At 43.2% G+C, this 26,577-nt stretch overlaps 6 protein-coding genes across 6 annotated transcripts; 4 read left to right on the top strand and 2 right to left on the bottom strand.

The window, feature by feature from the left end:
* Positions 1 to 876: 876 nt before the first annotated feature.
* BYT42DRAFT_562384 (ras guanine nucleotide exchange factor domain-containing protein) lies at positions 877 to 4,238 on the top strand. Its single transcript, XM_051567469.1, has 6 exons — positions 877 to 1,247; positions 1,331 to 2,679; positions 2,738 to 2,897; positions 2,957 to 3,346; positions 3,408 to 3,497; positions 3,573 to 4,238. The coding sequence occupies exons 1-6, from the start codon at positions 969 to 971 to the stop codon at positions 4,098 to 4,100; spliced, it is 2,796 nt and encodes a 931-aa protein (XP_051425082.1). The 5' UTR covers positions 877 to 968; the 3' UTR covers positions 4,101 to 4,238.
* Positions 4,239 to 5,068: 830 nt separating this feature from the next.
* On the top strand, positions 5,069 to 5,808 carry BYT42DRAFT_562382 (uncharacterized protein). Its single transcript, XM_051567468.1, has one exon. It carries the CDS (start codon positions 5,101 to 5,103, stop codon positions 5,581 to 5,583), a length of 483 nt encoding a protein of 160 aa, XP_051425081.1. The 5' UTR covers positions 5,069 to 5,100; the 3' UTR covers positions 5,584 to 5,808.
* Positions 5,809 to 7,618: 1,810 nt separating this feature from the next.
* On the bottom strand, positions 7,619 to 9,585 carry BYT42DRAFT_612098 (uncharacterized protein; the record flags this gene model as incomplete). Its single annotated transcript, XM_051571583.1, has 9 exons — positions 7,619 to 7,706; positions 7,788 to 7,843; positions 7,912 to 7,951; positions 8,005 to 8,086; positions 8,251 to 8,278; positions 8,348 to 8,380; positions 9,101 to 9,223; positions 9,299 to 9,396; positions 9,456 to 9,585. 9 exons carry the CDS (start codon positions 9,583 to 9,585, stop codon positions 7,619 to 7,621), a joined length of 678 nt encoding a protein of 225 aa, XP_051425080.1.
* A 7,483-nt stretch (positions 9,586 to 17,068) lies between these two features.
* BYT42DRAFT_492738 (uncharacterized protein) lies at positions 17,069 to 18,169 on the top strand (the record flags this gene model as incomplete). The annotated part of the gene is made up of 3 exons (XM_051564169.1): positions 17,069 to 17,197; positions 17,273 to 17,933; positions 18,000 to 18,169. 3 exons carry the CDS (start codon positions 17,069 to 17,071, stop codon positions 18,167 to 18,169), a joined length of 960 nt encoding a protein of 319 aa, XP_051425079.1.
* Positions 18,170 to 21,123: 2,954 nt separating this feature from the next.
* Positions 21,124 to 24,152, top strand: BYT42DRAFT_562373 (uncharacterized protein). The gene is made up of 10 exons (XM_051567467.1): positions 21,124 to 21,414; positions 21,485 to 21,599; positions 21,676 to 22,071; positions 22,141 to 22,212; positions 22,274 to 22,476; positions 22,574 to 22,860; positions 22,930 to 22,991; positions 23,091 to 23,340; positions 23,410 to 23,546; positions 23,621 to 24,152. Exons 1-10 carry the CDS (start codon positions 21,262 to 21,264, stop codon positions 24,073 to 24,075), a joined length of 2,130 nt encoding a protein of 709 aa, XP_051425078.1. The 5' UTR covers positions 21,124 to 21,261; the 3' UTR covers positions 24,076 to 24,152.
* A 272-nt stretch (positions 24,153 to 24,424) lies between these two features.
* BYT42DRAFT_562370 (uncharacterized protein) lies at positions 24,425 to 26,352 on the bottom strand. The gene is made up of 3 exons (XM_051567466.1): positions 25,737 to 26,352; positions 25,348 to 25,674; positions 24,425 to 25,283 (listed from the first exon to the last, which is right to left on the bottom strand). Exons 1-3 carry the CDS (start codon positions 25,938 to 25,940, stop codon positions 24,519 to 24,521), a joined length of 1,296 nt encoding a protein of 431 aa, XP_051425077.1. The 5' UTR covers positions 25,941 to 26,352; the 3' UTR covers positions 24,425 to 24,518.
* Between the last annotated feature and the right edge of the window lie 225 nt (positions 26,353 to 26,577).

The following is a 26,577-nucleotide window of genomic DNA, read 5'->3' as shown; positions in this document are numbered from 1 at the left end:
TCAAGCTTCACTTCAATCCGAAAACCTATGCGTGCCTGCTACTGTCACCTTTATTGACATGTATATACCGTTCATCGTTGCTTTTGAAACATGTAATAGTTGTAAAGTGTTATTTATTTCTCTTACTCCAAAAAAAAAAAAAAGAAACCCAAGGCAAAGGAAAAAGTTACTTTTTTCCAACTGTGTTACCATAAGTTGGATGATCATTGTCTTCTCTGCCTGCATTTTCCGGTTCACCTCGAAATTACCCTGTTGGCCACCCGGGTTTCGCATCCCTCCCTATTTCGAAGGTAGGAGTTTAAATCCGAATATTCTTTGCGAAACCCGGACGTAAAACGATAAAATATAATCACAAACGGTAACCAAAGGAACTCCCGCAGACTGAAATAACCCCAACAAATAGGCAAGAAAGGTTGTATGCAAACTTCCATTCACCAAACATTGGCACTACTATGACATGATTATCGACTCCCACAGTATTAAGCATGATCATCGTGCATACGCTACATATGCTGGACGGTTAATTGCCAAAAACATCAAAATAGCAAGCTTGTCACAGTCTGATTAATGCATGATGCTAAGTGCATAGGAATGAGATACGGTTACTGCCGTAGATAATTCTTGCTTCAGCGCTTGTTGTAAAGGACAGTCCTAAAGAAATCCTAATGAGGACATATATGATCCAGGAATGTCTTGGGGAATTAGCAGAACGTTACCGCTTTTCCGGGAAATCGACCATTCATGTGTGATGTGAGTGAACCGGGCAAAAGCATTTTCAGGCACATTGTCGGGCTGCTGAGTTTCAACAGCGTCTTCTCAATTTTTTGGCCCCTTTTCCCACTTGTCATCCCCTATATAATTATTTGTCCACCCCATCCTGCTACTGCAAAGGATCTTTCTCTTGGCTAAAAACCATACCTCTTGTCCAAAGGTCTCCTTCTCCACCCACGTTTTGACGATTATCATCCATGTCAGTCATTACGAAAATATCCGACCCTATCGACTTTCACCCAAAGTGTCATTCATATGACCGAGCATCCACCGATATGGAACAGCGTTTTCCACTGGACGACATTGGAATCAGTGCAAAGTCTAAAATCACATCATTATTACAAGTTCGACGAGAAACGGAGACAGTCAATCATGTTTCGCACCAGAGCCAATCCATCGGCGAGCCCTCAATGAGTTTGTCCATTGCACAAAATGATGAGTACAAGCACTTGAGAAACAATCAGTCTTGTCAAAAGGTAGATTGATGTTCCACCAATTCATGCATCAAGCATGGAGCATGATAAGTTAATCCATCTGTAATGTCTCCTTACTTTTTTAGTTTCCTAATATGGAGGATGGTGCGTTTCAGGCAACAACGGACATCATTTCCGAAAAGGATGGTCAGCGATCCATCCAGACGGCTTCGGTGACATCTTTCCAGCATTCATCCCACTCACGTACGAAGAAAGCGGAGCGCAAATATCCCCGAAACTTGCAGCCCATTGTGAACAAAGATCTGATTTGTTCTTCACGGACGGCCTGTAAAGCCATTCAATGCGAACCTATGCACACAAAGATATCTGACTTTCCGCCTGTCATTCCGCCTATTCTATTAACCACGCACGATGATCGTGAAGAATCGGTCTTTGATACGTCCGAATATACAGCGACGCCTTTTTCGCCTGTTTCCAATGTCTACAATTACGCATTGATGTGTGTTTCCGACAAAGAAAGTTTCCATCCGCTTTCGTCCCCGCCCCGAGACGAAGCTGTTACTTCCTTTGTACGACCTTATGCTGATACGTTCGAAAAGTTGCAACGAAACTTTGAGAGCTCAGGATCATCGGAACGAATACTTCATAGTTCGCCGTGCCGTGCTGTGGGCAAAGATCCATCATCAGGTACGCAGCTATCCCTGAAATCAGGCGGTCAACCCCGCGCACGGATGGGTGTCATGATAGCCAAGCAAGATAATTCGCCACCAATGTTTGCTTACCTTGCTAGAGAGGATTTGACCCGAGACAATCAGACCGGCTTCTTGAGTGCTGGCACCGAGAACATGCGAGGTCTTAAACATCACAAGTCCGAAAGTGATCTTCGAGGGTTGAGCCAAAGCCTCGAAGAAACGAGTCCTCCGTCCAACCTTGCTTTGGCAGTATCCTTGACCGAATTCTCATTATTCTCTCCAAATATCCAAGGATATCGATCTCGAAAAATTTCTCCTACCAAAACAGTCCATGGGCAGCAGGACCTGTCCAAAGGATCCAAACAGAAAAAGAGAGAAAACAATCTGTTTTTTCGACAAGGTCACGGCAACAACGCTTCATACTTTGTACGACAACAACGGTCCGCCGACGATATAACGTGTCGAAAAGCCATTGATCTTTCGCGTGGGGAATTCATCGACAGCAGCATTTTTCATCTGTCCGAACGTGGGAAGAAAGTGCTCACGGTTGAGAAGAAATCTGACAAAATGATCATTCTCTCCGGGACAACAGCTAAATTACTAAGCACGCTAACCGATGAATCCTTGCTGGACCTGGAATATACCGATACTTTTATCATGACACATCCGTTCTTTATCCCGTCATCCGATTTACTGGAAAAGCTAATAGACCGATTTCGATTGGATCAGCTATCAAGTGAAGAGGCGCATCTTTTGCAGTGGAAGAACCACATTCGCCTAAAGTATGTCTACATGTGCAAAAACCTTTGGGACATACTGACCCTCATGTGGTTGATGTAGAATACTGAATACATTGTCTCAATGGATCAAACTACGGTATCAGGATTTTGGGCAGGATGTCACACTGCTTTGCCAAGTTGAATCTTTCCTTGAGCGTGATGTGAGAAAAACGGAATTTGCAGCAGAGTATGTTACGCTGAGGCATTTTCTTTCGTTCCAGGTAAAATGACGAGGTTGGATACATGGAAATGAACTTTAGCCGTAACCATGACAGCACAGATGCATCGATATCATCAAGGTCGCTGCGCGGACCCGTCAAACCACTCCACCTATTCATCAAGCACATTACCTTCCTTACCAGCGTCGCCAACTAGCACTATGGCGTTCAATGGTCATCGCCGTCCTTCAGGAGCGTCCAGTTTGTTTTCTTTGATCTCCAGCATCAGCACACCTCCTGACTCGCCAGTGTCTTGGCAACCATCGCATTCCCTAAATGGGAATTTCCTGGCCACACATGATGCCAAAGACGTTGCAAAGTACCTTACGTTAGCCGATTACCATTGCTTCAAGAGCATCACGGCAAAAGAATATCTCGAGGGTTCTTGGCGTACCGAGGGTCATGAAACAGAGAACAGTCCTATTGCACAAATGACCGATCGCGCCAACTTGGTATGATATATACCTTCTCAAAAATAACCTTGATCATATCACTCAATTGATGATATTATAGTTGAGCCATTGGGTCATTCACGAAGTTTGTACGGTCAAAGTGCCCAAGCAGAGGCGCCTCGTGATACGAAAGCTGATAGAGATAGCCAAGGTAATCCATTGTTTAGTCATGAGGATCTAAACGGTGAACAAGTCAAAAGGCATGGTAGTGAACACGTTTATGTAGCACTGTTTTGAGTGGAGCAATTTCCACACCAGCATGGTACTGACCATGGGGCTGGGGAGCGCTACGGTCCAAAAATTGGAGGAGTGGAAATCATTGCCAAGCCGCGACATGCAAGCGTTTGCTGGTCTTGAGAAGCAACTAAACGTGAGCAACAATATGGCGACGTATCGACATACGTTACGAAAAGCGAAATCACCTACGATTCCTTTCTTTCCACTTGTCATTAAAGACCTGACATTTTTGATCGAGGGCAACCCGACGTATCTTCCGGACGACATGGTTAATTTTGCAAAGTGCAGGTCACTTGCCATGTTTGTCAAACAATTGCTCCATTATACAAAGGAAAATTACGGGTTTGCAAGTGACCTTGAATACTTTGCATTTTTCAATGAAAGAGCACCGGTATTCGCAGCTGCACCACTGGATCCTGTAGCCGAGACAGTCGAACAAAAAATCCAAGCCTTAAAAGGCTGCTATCGTGATCCTTATTGTGACCTGATGGGGAAAGCTAATCTATCGTCGTCTTAGCCGGTCACTCATGGATGAACAAAAAAAAACATACAGTAAATGATGTTTGACTATCCAAATATGATCTTTCTTTTTGTAAATTTTGTGAATTTTTGAAGCCTGTGTCTACTTATCTTGTTCTAGCCATTTTTTTTTCCTGTATGAATGGATTCTCTAATAAAAATTTAGCTACCAACAAGCTTGTCTCATTTCATATGCGCTTTACTGTTAAAAATTGCATTGAAAAGATACTGGTACTTGTAGTCCCGCGATATGCAGCATTGCACAGGAAGGATGATTTACGCTATATCGTTAAAAGATTATTGTATCTGCAGGTGGTATATGCGTGAATGATGGGATCATGCTGTTGCTATTGAACCGTATCAATTAAAACTTATCTAGGGAGAACGGTATGTATAACGGCTCTAAAAACATGCGTATGATCCGGATTTAATGTGACATTTCAGTCAAGCGGAACTTGCCACAGCAAAGTCTAAAAACAACAAGCATTCTCGACATTTTATGGATCAATTGTACAGATGAACCGAGGCTGTTTCCTGCTATCAAGTGCCAAGAAGTGACGCCTTCTTACTAATATGGCGTTGTAGAGTCTTTGGTTGTTTCCAGAAGACATGCGTCGGGTGAGTCAAAATCTAGGCGCGACATGTTAGGTTGAACGAATCAAATAAGTCCTTGTGATTCTTCGATACAACACAAATAATGACTGGTGCATGGCAATGACGCTGTGCGTTCTAATTTTGGCATCGGACGGGAGTTCATTCATGTCAAATGAAAAAAGGTTAAAATCTTCGGCTTAGCCAATCACAAGCCTAGAACAGACAGCGGTTGTTCGTTCACCAACGGAAAGCAAAAATTTTTAGATCCCAAATAATTGCCTTTTTTGGATGCGATGACGACGGTGGTTCAACCACGATTTCCATAAATATTGGCCAATACTACTTTTGCATTGGCGCCTTTTTTATTTATTTATGAAATTGTCAGTTTTTCTTTCCTCCTTGTCATGATGCGACACTCACGATTTATCGAACATTTTGATGACCACGACCATTACTACTTCTTAACCGATACATATTCCAAACATGAGGGTTCGCTGTATTCGCCGCTGTCAGTTTCTTCGGAACTGGGGATCCCTGTGGCTCACGTCGCTAGGCCCGAGGGTCAGCGACCTCCCAGTTCAATTCCAAGTACAGACGTATTTAACTCGCCCGATACCGAATGCCACTCTTCGCCTGGCCGATGCACACTGAAAAGACGAAGCCGAGTACGGACGAGAAAGCATCGGTGTCCAGACTACCATTCGCCGTCCCGATTTCCAGACTATCATCACCCTGCGAACGTCAACTCCTACAGCGGCAAACAGAAGCATGCCTCTCTTCCTTTCATCGATTGGTATTCCAAGCAAAAACAGAAACCATTTTGGAAAGATGCCAAGCCGATAGCTTCCTTGAAAAGTGCATCGCTATCTTTGCCCCGTCACTCCTAACCGTTCACCTGGTTTCCTTGTGTAGATGATATCCTGTAAAAAACATTGTATTTCCTCTCCAATTGTCGTTATTGTTTCTGTATAGCTTGTTGTCTCTGTATAGTGTAATTATATTCCGTGTAGTGTGTTTTTGAAGAATCACTCGCCCCTTTTTATTTGTGTACAAAAATATACTTTCGTTTCCTTTATGTAAATGACTCCCAGTTACTGGAACACTCTCTTAGCTAGCGTATCATGATCGTTTATTTGCGTCCCAAAAACAGATAATAATGATGGACCTTGTACAGAAAAGGTTAGTGGAAATCCTTTAGAAGATCGTCGACCCTTTGGCAGAAAAACTACCAGCAGGGAACCGACTCTTGTCCCATTTTCCATAAGCTCAACTTGGAGGAACTGCGATGTCAACGTTCATTTTACAAGATCAAATCTTAGAGTGGATCTTGTCCAACCAATGTTTGATCTAGGTCCCTGGACGAGCCCTTCCGTTTGTGTGGACAGGACTCACGGTTTCGGTTGGACATTGTCCGATTGGTGAAATATTAAATCTCCGCAGAGAAATGCATGAGGCGCCCTTTCTTCGACTGGCTGAACATTGCTTAGATGAAACAAAGCAACAGGGTTTCTGCCAACGTTGTTTCAACAAGGGGTGGCCTGATTAAAAGTGGGGCTTGAGTGGCCTTTGGCACCTTGGAAGAAGTAGCCTAAAATTTTTATCCGTTTTGTGCCAAAACATGGATCAGATTTTTTTTTACCCAACAACGTGTGATATTTCAAGCCATTGACCGCGAAAACTCATTTTATCCAGTGATCAGATCCTACATCCTGCATCATTGTTGACGTAAAACTTTGAAGCCCACAAGATGATTAAATAGATGTATATAGAAGGCCTTAGAGAAGTAATAAAAAGATATACAAGTGCGGAAGTGGGATATCCAATATCGTGAGCCTGAAGTTACGAGAGAACTGAGAAAAATAAGTGAACAATTGATTTCGGTGGCATTTTCCATTGTAAACCGCATCTGCGCTCAGATATTCGTTATTTTTTGACAGTGCTTGGAAGCTCGTCCTTGGAAGAGTAGATCACCGCCGTAAAAAGCGGTTGGTATTAAACATTTCAATCCGAAGGAAAACGCGCGCCACTGCAGCGCAAACAGGATATTTGAACGCAATCAGCAGTTGCATAAATTGTCACCGCTTTTATCCTAGCCCAGAATGACTATTTTTTCTTCAAGATCGAACATAACATAAGAACGCCGTTATCGGTTTTTCTAAACAATAAACTTCTCGACTTTTTCCTTCAAGGAAAGGTCAATCATTAAAACTGAGAAAAGAGCGTCCAAGAACATCATAGACTAGATCCAGAGCTTTCTGACTTTTTCTTAAAAGGATATTTATTCGTAAAGAATGATTAACATAGGCAAGTGTCCCAATCCCCTACTTGTTAGATAACCAATTTTGCACCCATCCCATTACACCTTTTTTTTTACCAATTTCACAGATCATAAATGAAGTCTTGATTGATATCCCCGGAATCGACTATCATATTTCCAACCATTCCTTGCGTCGAGTAAATAATACAGTAAAAATAATCTACGACAATCTGTTTAGTCAACAGTATAGATCCATTCAATGTGACAAAATACTTATCTGAAAGGTAATTGGCCCTTATTGCCGTTGCTTTACGCTCATAACAAATGAAGGGCCTCAATAACTGTAAATGATAATGACCACAGCCACCGCTTGGTTGAAGATAATATGGATAATCAGACAAAGTTTGCTCTTCAATATTCAACAAGTGAATTTGGGTTGTGCATGATTTTGAGCCATCATTTTATCCCTTTTTGCCCGCAGATCCCCAAATGGATCATCCGTAATCTATCCCATATCGACGGAAAACCCCCGGTCCAATTCGTCATCCCTTCATTACAATTGCTGAACCCAGTTGTGTCGTCCGGAAAAAGGGTTCCGTCAAGTAGTCGTTTAGACGTCTTACCAACAGCTCGCTGCCTGCATACGTGCCACCATACATGGTTCCCTAGCTCAAGCCTAAGCCCATGACGGGTCCTGGATCAGCCATTGCAACTTGAGTGACTCCTTCTTCCGGTGGATCCATCGGCCAAGTGCTGCCATTCACAAGAAAATAACTCAATTGGACCATTCAAGCACTCATTATCCGTAGTTTCATAGCCACCAGATATACTTACCCTTGCACAATTTCGTCGGTAACTTGATTTCCCATTTCTTCGTAGATGTTCAAAGGCTCATTAAAGGGTATGATATCAGTTAGTAACCATCCATACAATGCTATTCATTGTTGTGTGTACGTACTTGTTTCATCCTTTGCGCATCATTCTCATGGAAGCGAAGCCTGTAAAATAGTGTAGTAAGTAATTTCGAGTAAAATCTGGGTAATGAAGATACTTAGCAATATCGCTACGGCTTGCTGACATCTTGTCTTCGTCGGAAAAATAGCCTTCGCGGGACCAAGCCCGCAAAGCGGTACCTACCAGAGTTCAAATGGTGTAATATCAGTAAGTACACATTCCAAAAAAAATCATTCAATGTATGTCAATTTATCTTTTGTATTCATGCGGCGCATTTTTTGTACAGGGAACCTAATAGTGTAGTGTTAATTCGAATAAAAATTGAATAGCGGTGATACTTTACTTTGTTGCTGCAATGACGAACCAAATCCCTATGACAAGAAGTAGTGAGTAAATCTGAAAAAAAAGACCAATTTTCCCAAGCATACTTAGCTGGTTACCCTCACTTCGGATCGTCCCACGCCGGATCGAAGCTGTTAAAAAAAAGGATTAGTAATACCCCTACAAAACCACAAAGGTTAGTAACCCCCCCCCAATCCCCTCAGGACACTTTTGGATCGGATCAAGTGTAGTAATCCAGCTTCTATAGTCCAACAACCTAACACTGAACATAGACACGACATCATTGTTAATCACGAGCTTTCATCTGTGCCTTCTCCTTACCCTGTGATTTTAACCGAGCGTGCCACACGAACATGGCCTGGCTCCACTTTCCCGCACCCTAGCCTCGGAGCTGAGAGGCATCATCGAAATCCCGTACTCGTGAACCACCAGAAGAGACCGACCGGGAGAAGTCGAAAAACAACTCGCGAAACAAACGGAAGAGGACGGTCGACTCAAACGCTGCGATCCCCCACCCAGCCACCCACCGTGCATCTTTGGTTCAGGTGGACACCCACCTGGGACCCGCTTTCCATCGTTCCCTTTGGCTTTTTCTTTGTTTTGTTCTTTTCTCTTTTTTTAAAGTTCTTCTTCTTTTTTTTTGTGCTTTTTTGATGTTGTTTTCTGCTTGTTGGATGGAATACGTAGCAGATTCTTGAGGCGTGGATAAATTCATATGTCGCCTTGCGGAGCCTCGATTGATGGTTGTAACAGACGGTCGTGATGGATCATTCGCAGGGCGCTTACATTGGCAGTAGAAACCGGTAGTATTACCATCTTTTGAATTCAACAAAGCCAATTCAGGCACTTACTTTGTCAATGATTGCAGAAAAAGCATCATTCATGGTGCGTGTCGGAAAACGTCTGTTCGTGGGATTCGGATGACGTTGCGCGGTGTTATTTCGTTGTATTGCAGCACCATGGTGAGGACTGAGCTTTCGAGATAAACAGAAATACAATTGTCAATGCATTTGAAACGGCCACCGAAAATCACAAATAAGAATCATTACTATTGGTATGCCACAAATTTGCTTGAATAAAGTGCCTCCGGGAATAGCAGCCGTAGGTTGGGAAAATAACCTTGCATCAAGGGCGTAGAGGTGCATTTCTAACAAGCAGCCAAGATCAGTGCGTTGGTTCAGAGATTCCTTGGGACTTTTACCGTACCTTTATCTTTTGATTCTAGATCAACACCGCTTTGCATTCGGAGATGGATTAAATACGCCTTGATTCGATCAGTAGCCACCTTTAAGGCTAATGATTCCTGGTATTTTACGAGACTCGGATGTGCAGGCATGGTAATGTGTTTTCTACAAGGCCGATACAACAGTTAATGCTTGATTCGAGACGAATTAAGTTCGCTATGAGGCTTACCATAGGCTTATATTTGTCGCTTTGGAACACCTGCTTGATTTTGGAATGGATTAAAAAAAAATCCTTGATCGATTGAATTGGCCGCTTGTAAGGCCTCTAAAGTCCCATTTCGGATGAGAAGTCTGAGGGAATATTTGAACTTGAGCGTTTCTGATTCGAATCACAAAGGCGTGGCGGTGTATTTTGCTGTAGATAAGATTAATGTTACTGCTTTGGCTTCAATCGAGCTGAGCTTGGCTGAGACTTACTGTAAGCCCAGATTTCATTTCTTGTTGAGCACTTGCGGAACTTGTAGCTGGTAAAGGTGGTGCCTTGATCGGTGGATAGTCATGTATAATGCCTATGAGTTCCTGTTCCGAATTTGAGGTGATTATAGAAGCGTTTTCCACTTTGAGTTTTGTGAGGGCTGAATTGTGGGCATGGCGGATGTGGTTGCCTGATTGTTGAAACGAGCACAAAAAAGCTTTTTTAGTGTTTGGGTTTTCAGTCGAGTTGACTTTGTTGAAGCTTACCGTAGGCTTGTATTCTGGTTTGTTTGGAAAAGCTTGCTAGCATCTGGGGACGAATTAAAGATGCTTTGATTGAGCCACTTGTAACAAGGCTCACTTGGGATTTTGGGAATGGCTGCAGGAACGCTTGCCTATTGAAAATTATTGTAAGAGTCCGCTCATCGTGAATATTTTTTCCCAACACCATGGCGACATCAGGTTGGAATCCTTACCTTTGAAAGAGAAAGAAGGATAATAATCCATTTAAATTCTTTGCAGTTGAGGGACACGGTTGTAGAGCACAAAAGAAATAGTAAAGAAAATGTGCATGCATGGCAGTCTTCTGCAGCGGGGGAAAATTCTTCTGTGGCGTTTTGTTGAGATGGGCGTGTTCTGTCGGAGTTTTCAATTGAAGTAAATTTTGGCCAATGGTGGCGGTGGCGTCAATCATTTGTGTGGCGTTTTCGATGATAGTGGCGGCGGCAAAAGGCTGGGCCAGTATCTTCGGTTCAGATCAGCTTGCTTGAGGCACTTTTTGTGCGTGAATATTATATTTCAGCTGTGAGAAAAACGCCCGTTCTTGAGCCTTGGATGAATAGTCCTGGCGTTGTTGTTTGTTTTCAAGGCGCCGATCGTGTGGGAAACTGAGTTGAGAAACTGATTAAAAATGGAGGTCAATGCGCTGGCAACAGGAACAGAAAAAATGAAACAGGACATGATTACCATAGTAAACATCGGTGGATGGTCGACATGGAAATGATATTTTAGCTGCAGTTTGAGCGTCGGTTGCGCCGCTGAATCGAAGATGGCGCGTTGGCTGTAACGAGCATACAAGGTCAATGCTGGGGATCCAGTGGAGTTTGCACGAGGCTTACCATAAAAAATTTTTATAACTGGAAGCTGATTGTGTCTCAATCATTGTATAATTTGAGGACGGCTTGGCCAGTGTATCATGGTGTTTGAGGCTCCTTGGAATTGTTTTAGCCTTTGAGTTTTTGCACTGACAGCGGAGGCACTATCCTTTAGATTCTGGTCATTGCGAACGGAGGGACGAAGGCAGACCGTCTGTCAAGGCTTACCATTTAGAGGGAGGAGGGGTAGAAGTGCTGTTGGCGCCTCCAAAATGGAGTGTGCGGTTAGAGAGCAGCGATTACTGGTAAAAAAAGTGGAGAACTGGAAAGAGAAGAAAAAGTGGGGGCGTCAAAAAAAGGGTGCTTTGACAATTCAGAATCGCAATTTTCCCTTGATTGGCTGTAGACACGGCCATTTTTAACGACGCTACTCTGCTTACTTGCTCACACAACAGCTGAGCGGCTGTCTTTGCAGAAAGCAGAAATGGACCGCTTTGGGACTCCTGACCAAAAAAAAAAAAACGACCTTTGAAGGACTCTCACAAATAGCACGCATTTACCCAATCAATGCAAACTCACACGTTTTGATCCTTTTTTAGGTTCTTGTTAGTCATGCCTTCATGCGAATGTTATTTTGTAATATAATAAAATGGTTTATTTTCACTGATAATGGCCAAATAATTGATCATTGGCGCACACAGCAGAAATTGGTTACTAAATAAATTTTAAACTGTTAATGGTTGCTGAAAATGGGTCGCTTTTTTTTGGAAGCAATAATAGCACTTCCTATATTTTTGAGTCCACATCAAAGAAAAAATTCAAAAATCCTTCGTTATTTGGTTATCGAATGTGAGGAAATAATTGCCAGGACTGGTGTCCTTCAGAGAAAAATGCCCAATTGCGCGGGGTGACTGGCTTATTACAAAATGTAAACAAGCCATGAAACTTTTTTTCGCACGTCACATATAGAGTGTCTTCGCCAGTTGTTGAGTAGGTCTTTACGGTTCAACAGCTTTGCTTGAGCGAAAGAGAGTAACTTTTTCTTTGTCGACCATGGACGTTCCTGATCGGAATGGTGTCAACGCGATGTTTTTTAAATATCAGATCGTCGGAATTACTCGTCGCTGAATTCATTCCGGTCATACCATTGAATATGTTTCGTTTCACATGAGCTTCGCTCAGTTGCGACGCTGAGCAACCTTGTTCCCTATATCCTCATGAACACTATTTGCTTGTCTTTCAGTATTGGCTAATAGCTTATAGGATAAAACTATGAGCTTTTTTTTGCATTGCAATAGACATTAGTGGTCGAAAATTGCCTCGGCGCCTGGAAGTAAAGTGACACGACGGGGAGATTGGCGCCGATAATGGTAGTGCGCGCTCAGATCACCCCTGGATTCATGCAGAAAGACTAGGCACAATTCAAGAGGTCTTTTCTGAAAGTTATTAGTCCAGGGCATTTTGTAACAGCTATTCTCTTCAACCACACTTACCAGAAAATCAATCCAGTTTAGTGAAGATATGATTTTATATTCTCATCATTCAGTAGCCTTAGTCAAAGTGTCTAAATGTCATGTGCAACGTATGAGAATAGAAAATGACAACAAATTCCGAGAGTTGAAAACATTCAAGGTTCGACACTTTAGTCAAGTGCTTAAATTGGTGATTTTTTTACGGACCCATCATCACCACCAACAAACCGGTCAAGAACCATCATAGTCGGACATGCAAAAGCTCGATAGGCACTGTGCTGTGGGCGTTGAGACTGGTTAGCCTCGCTATTCTAAAAACGCAGTTAAAAGAGCCTCTCGCTAGAGGAAAAGCAGTTATACCTCTTCCCTCATTCCATAATCCATCACTTCATTCCTACATCACTTTCTTTCGTCACCTACTTTGTTCGCAATGTACCCTGATTCTCCTCACTTCATCTTTCAAGTAGATACTTATCTACTCAGCGACCCCCGATGTCCATTTTATTGCAAACTGTATCAATCTCATCATGATGTTCTTCGTGGAACTAATATGTCGTGAAGTGACAGTGGGATTCCAATGTTTCAACCTGGCTGCAACTGTCACTGATTCCCAAATAATCCACTGTACTGAAGAACCTCTCCAAGTCTTTCAAGAAAAATTTCTACAAGCGATCGCAGCAAGAAATCCCGATCGTGTGACACTGGCTCTTCAAGCCCCATCCCCAGATTCAGCCGCATTCAAAGCGCGCTCTTACAAGTCATCAATAGCATCGCCGGTAAACGCCTTCAAGTTTTCGAACAGTGCCTAGGAGCTATTCCAGCCAGAATTACGTTTACGCCCTTAGCAAGCGACTCCACACCGTCCAAGAACTCAATGCTTTTATGCAAGGATCGCAACAGACTCTTCGGAGCAAAAAATAATTTCAAGCGACAGCACAGTATATTTCAGGAATGGCTGCTTCCATCAAAGACCGGCTTGGTGATAAACACCTAAAGAACCACGTTTCTCTCAACTGGATCGATCCGACAAAAAATGACCCTATCAACCAATCATAAGTAAGTTGTCTGTCAGAAACAACTAGTCGCATTTAGCAATCTATACTCACCCTGTTACTAGTTAATTGATTCTTTTATCAAATACGACTTTCATTCGGTGTTGCGCAACCTTGGTGGTTATTTCATTCCTTAAAAAGTCATGCAAGTAGAGGACCCAACTCCAGCGGCCTTATTTTCCGTTACTTTACCAATTACGTCGCCAAGACTCTTCAAGAAGAACCGATTCCTCCAATTCTTGCCACCGAAGCTCCAGTCGCCAAGGAAGATGTCACTAAGTTACTGCAGGAACATTTATGAAGCGGCCGAACGGTTCAAGTCGATTTGACGTATTTTGAAGAAAAAGTTTCGAGACATAAGTATAGTTGGTCTTGCTGAAACTCTTCACGGTTAATGTCTAATGGTCCTTCATCATTGGATTGGGCGGGGCAACATTATCGTCCATGATGCCGTAAGTAATTAGAGATCAAACTGTGCCAAAGCAACAATCATGCTTATGTTTCCTTGGCATATGTTGTAGTTACACGTTCCCTTGCTTACCCAAATGGCTTTTACACACCAATGACATCCGTAATTATACGCGATGCCAGCCGCTTCAGTTGATCGCGCGTGGCTCATGAATCCGAATGCGATGTATACTACAGACACTTTTGCCTTAAGGGGACAAAAGAAAAAAGGCATGTTGTTCAACATGGCCCGCTATCTGAAAACGCATAATGCCGTTATACTGGTTCGTCCGAAGTGCCACAACTTGCCTGGCGGCCCGCTGGCAATCATGGAACCGAATCAAACAACCTTGCATTTTTACAAGTTGTACGCTCGTCCTGCGAAAAATATAGTCATCAAGTTATCAATGCGAAGCGAAGAAGAATGAAATTGGTCTTTACTTCTTACTCCAATGGATCAATCTGAACCCGCCCGTTAACGACGACGACGTATTATTCAAGCAGTCGGAGAAAACAAAGAATGACGTTGACGAGATTGCCGGCGATCATTTGCGACCATCAACCGATCTCTCACGACTTCCGCGCTGTCATCCTCGACTGTACACACGATGTATCTTGAATCGCCCCGCATTTTCTTCCTGGTGAATACACCTCTACTGAGCAACCACAACGTCCGGCTTGTTTCCGGTTACATGAACCTTGTTTGTTATTCTTCGTGCAATTATCTATCGTGATGTGACCTGGGGATTCTATTTCTTTGACTCGAGCTGTGACAGCTCCCCATCAAGCGATTCACCAACAATCAATTACACTGAAGATTCAGCAAAGGATTTCTGAACCAAGTTTCTGAAAGCGATCAAAACCAAGATAGCGCGATCGTATGTATAAAACTGGCTCCTCAAATTCCACTCCACGATTCAGCCGCATTCAAAGCGTGCTCACGCAATTGGTCGATAGTTTCTCGGTGCATTCGAACCCATACAAGGATTTGCTAACCAAATATCTAGAAGCGATCAAAGCCAAGATAGGCGTCCGTATGAAACTGGCGCCTCGAATTCAACTTCACGATTCAGCCGCATCAAAAGCGCGCTCACTCAATTGGTCGACAGTTTCTCGGTGCATTCGAACTCGAACAAGGATTTCCGAACCAAATATCTGAAAGCGATCAAAGCCAGAATAGCCCGATCGTGTGAAACTGGCGCCTCAAATCTTCAATAGTTTCTCGGTGCATTCAGATTCGAGCATATCCAACCAAAACGATCCTTCACCTTCGGCGTATAATCACATTTACATCCTCAGCAAGCGCCCGACGCAGCCTCCAAGATTTGGACAGTTCTATACACGGTTCCCAACAGTCTCCCCAAGACAAAAACGAATTTCAAGTGACTGCCTCCCATATTTCAAAGATGGTGTCATCCCTAAAAGACCTGTTTGGTGATACATGCCGTAAACGTTCGCCGACGATCAATGCAAATATTATTCAGAGCCACATTCGATTGGGGCCATCTACCGCACGATTAATAACCTTCCCAGAACAGAACGCTATAAGGCAAAAAACGTCATTTTAGCAGGAATCATTCTTGGCAATCGCGAACCTACAATTCGCCGAGCAGCAGCAGTGCCGGTTCCAGTGTACATACAGCGTCGCAGCAACCAAATTTACCGAATACAACCATTGACAGAATTCCATATCGCCAAGGCATTCCGGTTCGACAACTACGTCGTCTGTCATACAGTCACAACAGGTATCTCCAATGATCAGCGGACAGCTACTACTCAGGATGAAGCCTCTCCGAGGGCAAGAGGTTTCCAAAGCCATTGGACGCATACATTGTCACGACCACCGGTACGCCATGTAATTCCCATGCGGTACATCATTGCGTCTCCGCAAGAAATGGCACTTCCAAAATCATCAAGTATTCACACCAACGCATCTCGTGGCCAAGTTTTTCATCTGCAAATCGACCCAAGGAGACTTTACGTCACAAAGCAAAGCAAACGAACACGACTCACCATGCCGCAACATTCAAGCTTGTCACGTTGTATAGCTTGATGGTGGTATATGAGGAACAAAAGCTGAACGGATACAAAATCGATAGCAAGAATTTTATATAACGAATAATTCAGCAAAAAAAGATGATACTGTTTTATAAAACTATAAACCCCTGTGTATGATAGAAGGATTTCCGTCATTAAAGGACAACGTAATGATTGTAATAAAAGTAACCTTTTTTCTTCGGATACTCTTGTCCTTCTCTTGCCGATTATTGCAAAATTAACAAGCAAGTTCTACCAGGTATTTCGGAAAAGTTGTAGTCCGAGGCTCCATCGATATAATCTACCTGCGTAACCAACTTAATTTCAAGCCAACATCATTATTCCTCTTATTATATGGCTGGCATGGATGCTTATATTACCCTGATCATATTCGTTTATTAGAGCATGTCCTGAAGCTTTCAAGTGTTCAGTCTGAGCACAGCTGTATTCGCTGTTTAAAGCGATTAAGTAAGCGGATTCTCACGATCTTACTTGCCGCTATCAGTATCGCCAGATCGTCATCCGGATGCTGGATTATTTTCACATTGCTCTTATTCACGGGTATGCATAAAACCACGCTTGCTCAAAAAGTAAATCGATGCATATGCCAACACGGACAGTTGTCATCATACGATGCTTTTTATTTTGTTTATCTGGACCTTCAGTCAAAGGGCGCTTGTTTCATCCACTACTGTCAAGCTTTACTGCTGAGAACCAATCAATTGAAGTTCAGTTAATTTGCTACATTCCCCACGCTTTTGGTGCTGGGAAAAAAGTGCGTACTGTAGGCTTACAATGCTCAAATAGCGTTACTAATCAAGTGAGCAAAGATAGAGAATTCCCATTAGGCAAATTGTTTCCTCAAGATGGGGTTCTCGAAGTGTCTATATCCAACAGTTAATGGGCTAAAAGGGGCAAATAGGTTCAAGCGATAGATTATCCGGCACGCGGAACTTTTGCAGCGAAACGATTCTAAAGCGAAAAATTGCACCCCCGCTTAAATATGATCAAGGCTTCTGACTTGTTTAATGACAACTCCTTTCAACCCTTTATTGTCCAATGACGCTTCCCACTTACGACCAATTGCCTATTGAGCCTACATACCCTGCTCACTCCGCTTGGGGTTTATGGGGCAAAGACGATAACCTGGGCACCCTGAATTTATTGACAGAAGAGCGTGTGGCGAATGTAAGTTGACATAGAGTCATTGCAGTTGTGAGAATAAGGGCAAAAGGTCACTCAATACCACCCATCTATATCAAGGCATCCAAATGTATCACACGCGGTGCTGTCTTTCCGTTGAATTGGAAGTTGGAGTCGCCGTCACCTCCGTTATTCAACCGTTCAGGTCTGGAGCATCAGTTCAAACCCCTTGTGGAGGGTGATCTTGCCTTTGACGATACCTACAATAATTTCAACACGCAATCTTCGACTCAATGGGATGGACTTCGCCACGTTGCTCATCTTGGTAGTGGCAAGTTCTATAACAATGTGACTTCCTCGGAGATCGTTCCTGGACCCGAACAAACGGACCGCTTAGGCATTCATCATGCGGCTCGACGCGGTATTGCTGGTCGCGCTGTATTGCTGGACTACGGACGATGGGCCAAGGTTCATAACAAGGAATTCGATCCTTTTGCTCGCTATGAAATTACGGTGCAAGAGCTTGAAAAGGTGGCAGAATATCAAAAAGTCACTTTCCAAGAAGGTGACATTTTGCTTGTTCGTACGGGCTGGATGGAAAAATATGAAGTGGAAGGCGACCGCATGAAGGATATCATGAACTTGGCCGAACCCACCTGCGCTGGCGTCAAAGCGTGTGAAGACACATTCCGTTGGATCTGGAATCATCACTTTGCGGCTGTGGCATCCGACAATTTCCCCTTTGAAGCGTTCCCTCCCACGGACTGGGAGTCATCTTGCCGTAAGTTCATAATCTATTCTCTGATCAAATCGAACTTGATCTCAATGCTGGTATTGTAATTTACAGATTGCATGTTCCTTGGAGGTTGGGGTATGCCTATTGGCGAAATGTTCTACTTGGAAAAACTTGCCAAGGACTCGGACGAGGACAAAGTCTATGAATACTTCTTTACGAGTGCACCACTGAACAAGGAGAAAGGTGTTGCCTCACCGCCTAACGCCTTGTGCATAAAATAATCTTTTTCCCGAAAAATCCGACTTTGCACGTCCCTTTCACTGTATGTACTGTATATTTTCGCTTAACAATATTCAATAATTGCTCTGCTTTACTGTCCTGCACTCTTTTTTACTTAACCTTCGAGTCAGCAAACTCAAAAGAGTCAGAAAGATTGACTTTATTGTCGCTAATCGGTCCTACAGTTTCTTCAACTGCTCAAAAAATCTAAATTCAAATGACCAGAAGGAGATGATATCGGAAACTAAAGAGTCAATTTGGCAGTATCGGTATAGAGCACGACGGACCACGCGGAATCCATTCATCACAGGCCAACGTGCAATACATAGTAAAATATACATGCGATAAGACAAGAAGCTGAAACACTTTGTTGGTTTTCGCAACATCCATCAAAAAACTTTCGTGTTGTGGCTGCCAAAAGGATACCTCTTGGGATGTCGGGATTTCAATTTCCCCAGTGAAAACAGGTTCTGTGACCTTTGGGCAGAAACATGTAGCAAGCAAGGTTGGTCTAACGGATAGGAATGTAACAGCATCTATCCATCCTTCAACGAGTGTTTACATCTGGATGCAGGGATGCGTGATGACGGGAGGGATGGATGGATGGATGGATGGATGGATACAGGGTGGGTGAATGGATAATTTGACCGATGTAATCCATACGCACGCAGTGGGCCCCCACATATGCTGAAAGGAACTTCTGACTCTCATCGGAACTTCTGACTCTCATCTCGCGATACTTGAGCGATTGAAAGTTGCGTTTGTACGCATCACACCATGATAATATCATTGATAATTGATACAACTATACACCCTGTGAACCGGTTGTCAAGGTGATCGACACCCAATACAATCAAGTCGACTGGGTCAAATATTTCTCATTTCCGTTCTCTTCGGATAAGAAGTAAACCTTTTGCTCTCAACACACGTTATAACATCATGTTTTAATCAGTGTTCTAGGTGGGTCACCCTTGACAATCAAATATGGTTGTTGATTGTGAGATTTTTCATTTACATTTTTGCTTTTAGGTGTTGGTGATAAAACTGTTGGACTTTCACTGGACGAAAAACAACTAAAAATATTGTTCTTCATAACCAAAAGCAAAAGACCACTATCAGTCTTCCCTTTTTTTCCCGTAAGGGCGTAGCTTATGGGTGACAAACTCACCACAGGATAGAAAAAGGGTTGATATGTAAAGAACCTAGGGCGCGAAATTTTTTCACACTTTTTATACTCGTGAAAACACCTGCCGATAAAAGCAGTCTTACTCCGCGTCTTGTCTTTTCCGGTGCCACCCATTTCCGTATCATACACGGGATACTTTTCAAGAGATACCAAAAAGAATGTAATAAAACCATGCCTTCAGGCTTCCTCCTAAATAATGTGTATTATTGTTTATCATTGTTGCAATAGAATCTACGAAATTTAAGTTAAAAAATATCAAGGCATTCTTCCCATGGTAATATCTAGAAAAGGGAAACGATTGGTTTTTGGTCGTAGAATCAGTGAAGCCATGCCTAACAAACATTGTCAGTAAGCATGTTCCTTCTTCTCCTTTTTTGAATGGCTTTTTGCTTGGTTTCTACCATGTTTTCATGATATTAGCCATCCACCGTAGGTTTGGGATGTTTCCATAATATAGGCCCTCAAACTAATTTGCAGTAAGCAATCGTGTGAAAGATCCTTCAACTGAGATTGCCGATGTTCGATCCTTTGCTGCTGCTACAATGTTTCTTTTTATCGCATAGGGGAAAACCGAGGTTAGGCCAAGTTTATTGGGCTCAGTTGTCTAAAATCATTTTGTATAATGGCATTCATCCTTTTTCAAAGGGTTTGAAAGGACGTTTCCCCAGGATGCCATATATTACTTTGACTTGCTAGAAACGGCAGCATCTTTCTCGGTTGTAGGTTGGCTTTCGAGAATAATTTGATGTCGAATCACCAAGTACCATCATGCCTTATTCAGGTATGCTTTTGCGATGATAACAAGTTTGTGATTCTATTTCATCATGTACAACCGGCAGCTTTTGTATCGCAGATATAAGCGATGATGTGACCTCTATTTGCTGTGAAGAAAACTTTTTTTGCCACTGTAACACAAAGCAGGAACGAAAAATTCTTCCGCGGAGATGGAAAAAAAAAGCAAAAAGACATCGCGTGCAGGTGACACCAGCCAATGAAAATCCGCAGATAGAAGTCGGAAGCAGTCTCCAGGCACCACGTATATTTTTCTCGGGAATGGACGTGTTTCTATAAACGTTCAGAAATCACCGGATAAAGGAAGGTCAACTTTTATCATTGCGCCATCTGATTGGATTGTTGTTAAAGGAAAGAGGGACAACCCAATGGAAAAAAAAAGCTAGATTCATCAACGTTCAAAATGCGGTCATAAAGAAGCCCGGGAAATGCATCGTTCAATTGCTAAAAACTGAGCAACATCCCCCTTTCCCTCGCATTTGCACTGTAACAAGTTGCTTACAGGTATAGCCATCTTTAAATCCAACTTTCTTTGGCGTTGAGCTGCTCGATTGAACACCGCCGAAAAGCGAGTTCTTCCACTTGCTGCTTTTTTTTTTTTTGACAAACGTCGCATTTGCCTTACTGAAGGCATGAATGCGAACAATGGAAATACCAGTTGTTATAGTTCAGATGGACATATATAAAGTGCAGCACGTACCCTTTGACGCGCCTTTGTAATATTCTGTCTGATGAGATGATAGGTAGATTTGTATGCAAGAAAAACCGCTCATTAAGGGAACAGATTCTGTGGTGTTTTCAATTTTACTATATCTGTTTCTTCTGTTTATGTTGAATGACGTTGTGAGTACAAAGACTTGTGGAACATGAGTGAGGGTTCTGTTGCTGTACAAAGTGATGTGGTCCAGGACTTTGGAGTGCTTGGTGACACACGTCATGGTGGTGCTGAAAGGTTAATCGTCAAAATAATTTAAAGTTGTCCAACCTCACTCATCGCGATACGCTTTCTTTCTCTCCATCTTTTTTTTTCTTCTTCGATTTCCTTTTTTTCTTACTGCGCCTCTTTTAGCGACTTGAATACCTCTTTTCGCCTGTCTGTGCGCTGCCTTGGCCTAAATGAAAGACCCCACATCCTTCACTTATGATCTAGCACAATGGATCTTTAATATCCTTATCAGTCTCTTTTTTCGGGAAGTCAGACCACGTGGTGCCTATAAAATCCCCAAGCAAGGGCCTGTTATTTTCGTCGTCGGTCCCCATGCCAGTCAGGTAAGGCTTGCACGATATAACGCGCCCGTTGCTATATTTCTGCTCAATTTATTCATATCCGTGACAATAGTTTGTCGATCCGATCTTGCTCATGCGTGAATGCGGTCGTCGCGTCTCATTCCTCATTGCGGAAAAGTCCATGCATCAGAAAGGCATTGGTACATTTGCACGAATGATTCATGCCAGTAAGTTTTGAATCAGTTTTTATTTCAGTTATGGTATCATAGACAACGGGGTTCTGAGCTACCGATTTGATTTTAGTTCCAGTGATTCGACCTCAGGATCTCGCTGTCGCCGGAAAAGGTCGTCTTCAATTGCTGGATCGAAAGTCCGAGCCGCTGCGAATCACCGGGGTTGACACGGCATTTTTATCCCAACTGCGGCCGCGTGATTCCATTGTGTTGCCAAAAGGCATCGCAAAAGCGGAAGTCGTGCAAGTGATATCGAACACCGAGTTGATCATCAAGAAAGAGTTTAAAGAATTAAAGGCCCTGGAACTACTCACCAACAACGAAGGCACAGCCTACAAATGTATGCCACACGTGGACCAGGAAAAGGTGTACAAAGCAGTTCATGAAGAACTCAACAATGGTGGCTGTATCACTATTTTCCCGGAAGGAGGCAGTCATGATCGGGCCGAACTATTACCACTCAAAGGTAAATCTACCGAAGCATTATGATCTATGCTTGACTTGCTTATATCCTTTTTTGCGACCTTTTTCACAGTTGGCGTGTCATTGATGGCGCTGGGTGCTATGACGCAATTCCCTAATTTGGATGTTAAAATTGTGCCTGTTGGTATGTGAATATAACTCTTGCATATGGCTAGACGAAAACAGCATATTGATGACAACCCTAGGTTTAAATTATTTCCATGCGCATCGATTCCGATCCCGCGCCGTGATTGAATTTGGTTCTCCTATTTCGGTTTCTCCAGCGTTGGTGGAAAAATACAAGCAAGGAGCTGAAGAGAAGCGTGAAGCTTGCAATAAGTTACTCGACACCATCCACGGTGCTTTGAAAAGCGTCACAGTTAACGCTGGTAGTTACGAGACGCTGATGGTAAGTGAGCTGGTTTTGCAAATTCTTTTATCTGCACCAGTAGCTGACCTGCATGATTTTGTACTTTTTCCCCGGCCCCTGATGGCGACATGTTTAGCTTATCCAAGCTGCTCGTCGATTGTACAAGCCAGCTCATCGCAAGCTCCACATCTCGCAAGTAGTTGATTTGAATCGCCGTTTTGCTATTGGCTACAATATCTTTAAGGATGATCCTAAAGTCATTGAGCTAGAAAAACGAACCCTTGCTTATAACCAACTTCTTCAATATCACGGTATCCGGGATCATCAAGTGTCAAAGACAAACCTTGGCGGCTTACGGGCTATTTTCCTCCTGTTCCGACGCTTATTTGCCTTGCTTATCTTGGCTCTCGCTGGACTTCCTGGGTAGGACGACGCATTATCATAAGAGAAACTTGAGATTACGGCAGACTGATCATCATGTAATTTTTCTAGTGCTGTGCTGAACTTGCCCGTCATGGTGATCGCCAAAGTAATTAGTCAAAAGAAAGCCGCAGGTAAGAAAAAACTGAACGCTTGGCGACAGAGAAACAGACAACCCCCCCCCCCAAATTACTGACAGACGGACACTTACTCACACACACGCTTTCGATTAGCTGCGCTGAAGGCTTCTACTGTAAAAATCGCTGGGCGAGATGTTCTTGCGACATGGAAATTATTGGTAGGCTTAGTGGTGATCCCTACGTTGTACTGTTTCTACGCTTCACTCGTCTTTGCTGCGCTCTCACAAGTAACAGACATGTTACTCAAGTCCAAGCTGATGATCGCGTTTGGTTCTATAGCCGTCATTTCCTTCATGTCCTACATGAGTTTGAAATTAGGAGAAATCGGCGTCGATATCGCAAAGTAAGTGACATGTCACTCGTCTATTTCCTTCGTAGGATCATAGCTCTTAAAACATTTCCCATTTATCAGGTCCTTGCGTCCTTTACTTATGTCCGTGTTGAACCCTGCTGCAGCTGAATCGTTGCGTCACAGTCGAAGCCAACTTTCCCGCGACCTGACGGACCTCATCAATGAATATGGCCCCCAAGTGTTTCCTGATTTTGATGGTAAGCAATTGTTGTATTGCATTGCACTTGAGTGATGAAACATAACCGCTAAAATATTGCATGTATTTTAACAGCGGATTACATCAGTCGAACGACGCCGAAATCAACCAGTTCATCCACCAGTGTTTCCGGTACGCCTCGTGGGTCACAGGATCAATTATCTGGTAGCCGCTTTCCACGTATTCGTAGCAGTTTCCTTCAACAAGTGGCGAGCATGGAATGGTTGGATGATACGACCATTTTTAACTGGGGTTCTTCAAAAGGAGCCAATGCTGATATGTTGAAAGACTTGAGTATGAGCAGTGCCAACAATAGCGGTGCTTCTAGTGGCTGGACGAGTGAAGTGGGCACCCCATCTTATGATCTCAGTCGCAGCCGCTCGGGCAGCTTTGACAGTGAATCAGTGATGGACGATCTAAGCATGACGCATCTGAAACCTCGTTCGTCTTCTGGCTTGACAACACCCGCCATTAATATTGAATCCATGGATACCGTAACTGATCCGTTGCTCCAAAAGAAAATGGCATAGACAATATACGCGCTCATATACATATACAACCCCATTCTTATTGCTTGATGCAAAAATGAAGATAAGCAAAAAAAAAAAAAAAAAAAAAAAAAACCCAAAAGCATGAATGAGAATAAAATAAAATAAAATAACAAGCGTCAACTGTAACGAACACATCCATGCTTACCATTACATGGTAAGCGTTTAAGCAAAAGATCAAAGCGCACGATAACATTTTTGTCACCACCTTGCCATCCATTGTGAGTCGCTTATTGTATCTTATAATGAATATGAGCGAAACCAAATGTAAAAAAGAACCGCACTGGTTCTTTCTCATAAATTCACAGCGTGTTCCCTCATCTCTGCTGACTTTTTCTCTCCACTTTACACCGAATTCGTAAGGTGCAACATGTGTTTTACTTATAGCATACCTAGGGCAAAAAAAAAAAGGTCTATTCTACGTATTATTGGAGTGCTAAGTACAGCTGATCATAGGCTTTCTTGTTGCGTTGTTGCGCATCCGAAGCAGGGTGGGCCTCATCTTTTTTCAGTTCAATGGTGACACTGGATGAATCGTCTTCTTCTTCATCTCTTTTTGACTGTTTGTCTTGCGATTTCCAAAATTCTTCTAGGGTCTGCATGAGATCCTCGGCTTTGGGATTGATATAGATGAATTCGCCTTCCGGTTCCAGTACAACGGCTCCACCTCTCTGTGATGCTTCAATTTGTCGTTGAAGCTCCCGCATTTGCCCAGTAAGATCCGAAATCATTGCCAGCAAATCATTCGTAGTTTGTGCCGTTTCAGCACTATCGGTGGAATGGGGTTCATTGTCCTTGGTACGAAGGTCCACGTCTGTACCCGACAAGGAGGTATCCGTAGCTGTGGCGGCGGCGGTGGTGATGGCGGTTGTCTCCGCATCCATAGCGCCTTCCTCCTCTGCATTTGTCGATATGCTTGGTCCGTCTTCCATGGCAGCATCGGCATCGACGTTTTGATGTATGATATGACTGGGCTTTTCGGATTCTCTGAATTCCTCGGTCTCACTGTCAGAAATAAGGTGATCGGGTACGATAGGGTTGCAATGGATATTGTAGGTTTGAGCATGCAGGTGCGGTACCAGCATACTTTCGATACACAATCGTGGGGTTGAGATTATCATTTGATAATGACAAGTCGTGATTTCTTGAAACAATGATACTCGGTCGTGGGATTGCATATCGCATTGATACTAACCAGATACATGTAAATATGCTGTGGATCAAATTACTTCCATGCTGTAGCCTTGAGTTTACCTGTATCTCCACGGTTCTCGGTTTCCCGGTCAAGTCACATTGGGTCCCACCGGTCCATCGTTGGACAAGATACTTTTTGTCAGCTACGCGGCGAAGTTCGGTGTTGGAAACGTCGATGGTGTCTGGTGAGGCAACATCGGATTGTTGGGCCGGTTTGTTTTGGGAAGCATCTTTGTGCATGCTTGGCTTGGCATAGTTGTTATAGTATCCAAGATAGTACGATTGAGTTTTCGTTCGAGCGGTGGCATCGTTTTGCTGTTCCTTCTCGATATGGAATTGGCGTACATATTTTTTATGACAGTATTCATATGTCCAATATTCATGCGTCTTGGTACCAGAAATGAGCATCTTTGCAGTCGTATGATTTCATTGCATGATAGCATCCTTACATGAAAATACAGACACTCGTTGGACAAGGGTTCTAATAACTCCAATCCTCGTCTAATGATCTGCTGGGTATCTTCTTCTGCGGTTTCTCGCTCATACATCAGTCTTTCATGTTTCTCGCGGTCTTTGTCGACATTGGGGATATTGCATAAAAATGGCTGCCCGAAAGAGCTCGTCATCATGACTTGTTTGTTTCCTTTAGACATAAAAGAAGAGTCGTCACCACGAGCTGACGCTGTTAAGCTTTCCTCCTATGCCAATGACAGAAAAAAGGGTTAAGTTGGAAACTTTCAGCTGCCAACTTTCAAGATTGTTACGGTACATGGGGTTGCGGACGGCGTTCATGGAGTCCGGATTGAGAAATCTTCTTATCGGTTAATATGACACGATAACGAGGAAAAGCGAGCATATCATCATAAATGGAAGATGACGCCAGACTTGACGCACACAGGTGTGCTATCAATAAGACAACAGCACACTGTATCGAACGCATAGCGAGGCACGGTTATTGCAGGACAGTAAGGGAAGGCAACAGACGCCTCAGGGTTGCGGTGCGACCAAAAGGTTGTGACGTGCATTAACTTTTGCGCCGTGCCGATATTCCTGGCCAATCAAAGGCCATTTTGAAATGGTTTTGCTTGATCAGGAAACAATTGGTGGTCGAAGAGATGGGTTACTTTATCAGATAAAGACATCAGCATGCGTACGATAGCTACTTACAAGGGAATGTGTGCTTATTTGACCTTCAGTAGCCATCTTTTGGCGTGGATGTCTCTCACAGTTACTGCTCTTGAGAGCGCTAAACCAAAACCCCTCGAATATAAAAAAAAAAAAAAAATGTCA

This window comes from Radiomyces spectabilis (assembly GCF_025331425.1).
Source record: "Radiomyces spectabilis strain NRRL 2753 chromosome Unknown BYT42scaffold_4, whole genome shotgun sequence".
NCBI classification, from domain to species: domain Eukaryota; kingdom Fungi; phylum Mucoromycota; class Mucoromycetes; order Mucorales; family Radiomycetaceae; genus Radiomyces; species Radiomyces spectabilis.
The sequence above is the reverse complement of the archived record's forward strand: the minus strand, read 5'-3'. Positions and strand labels throughout refer to the sequence as shown.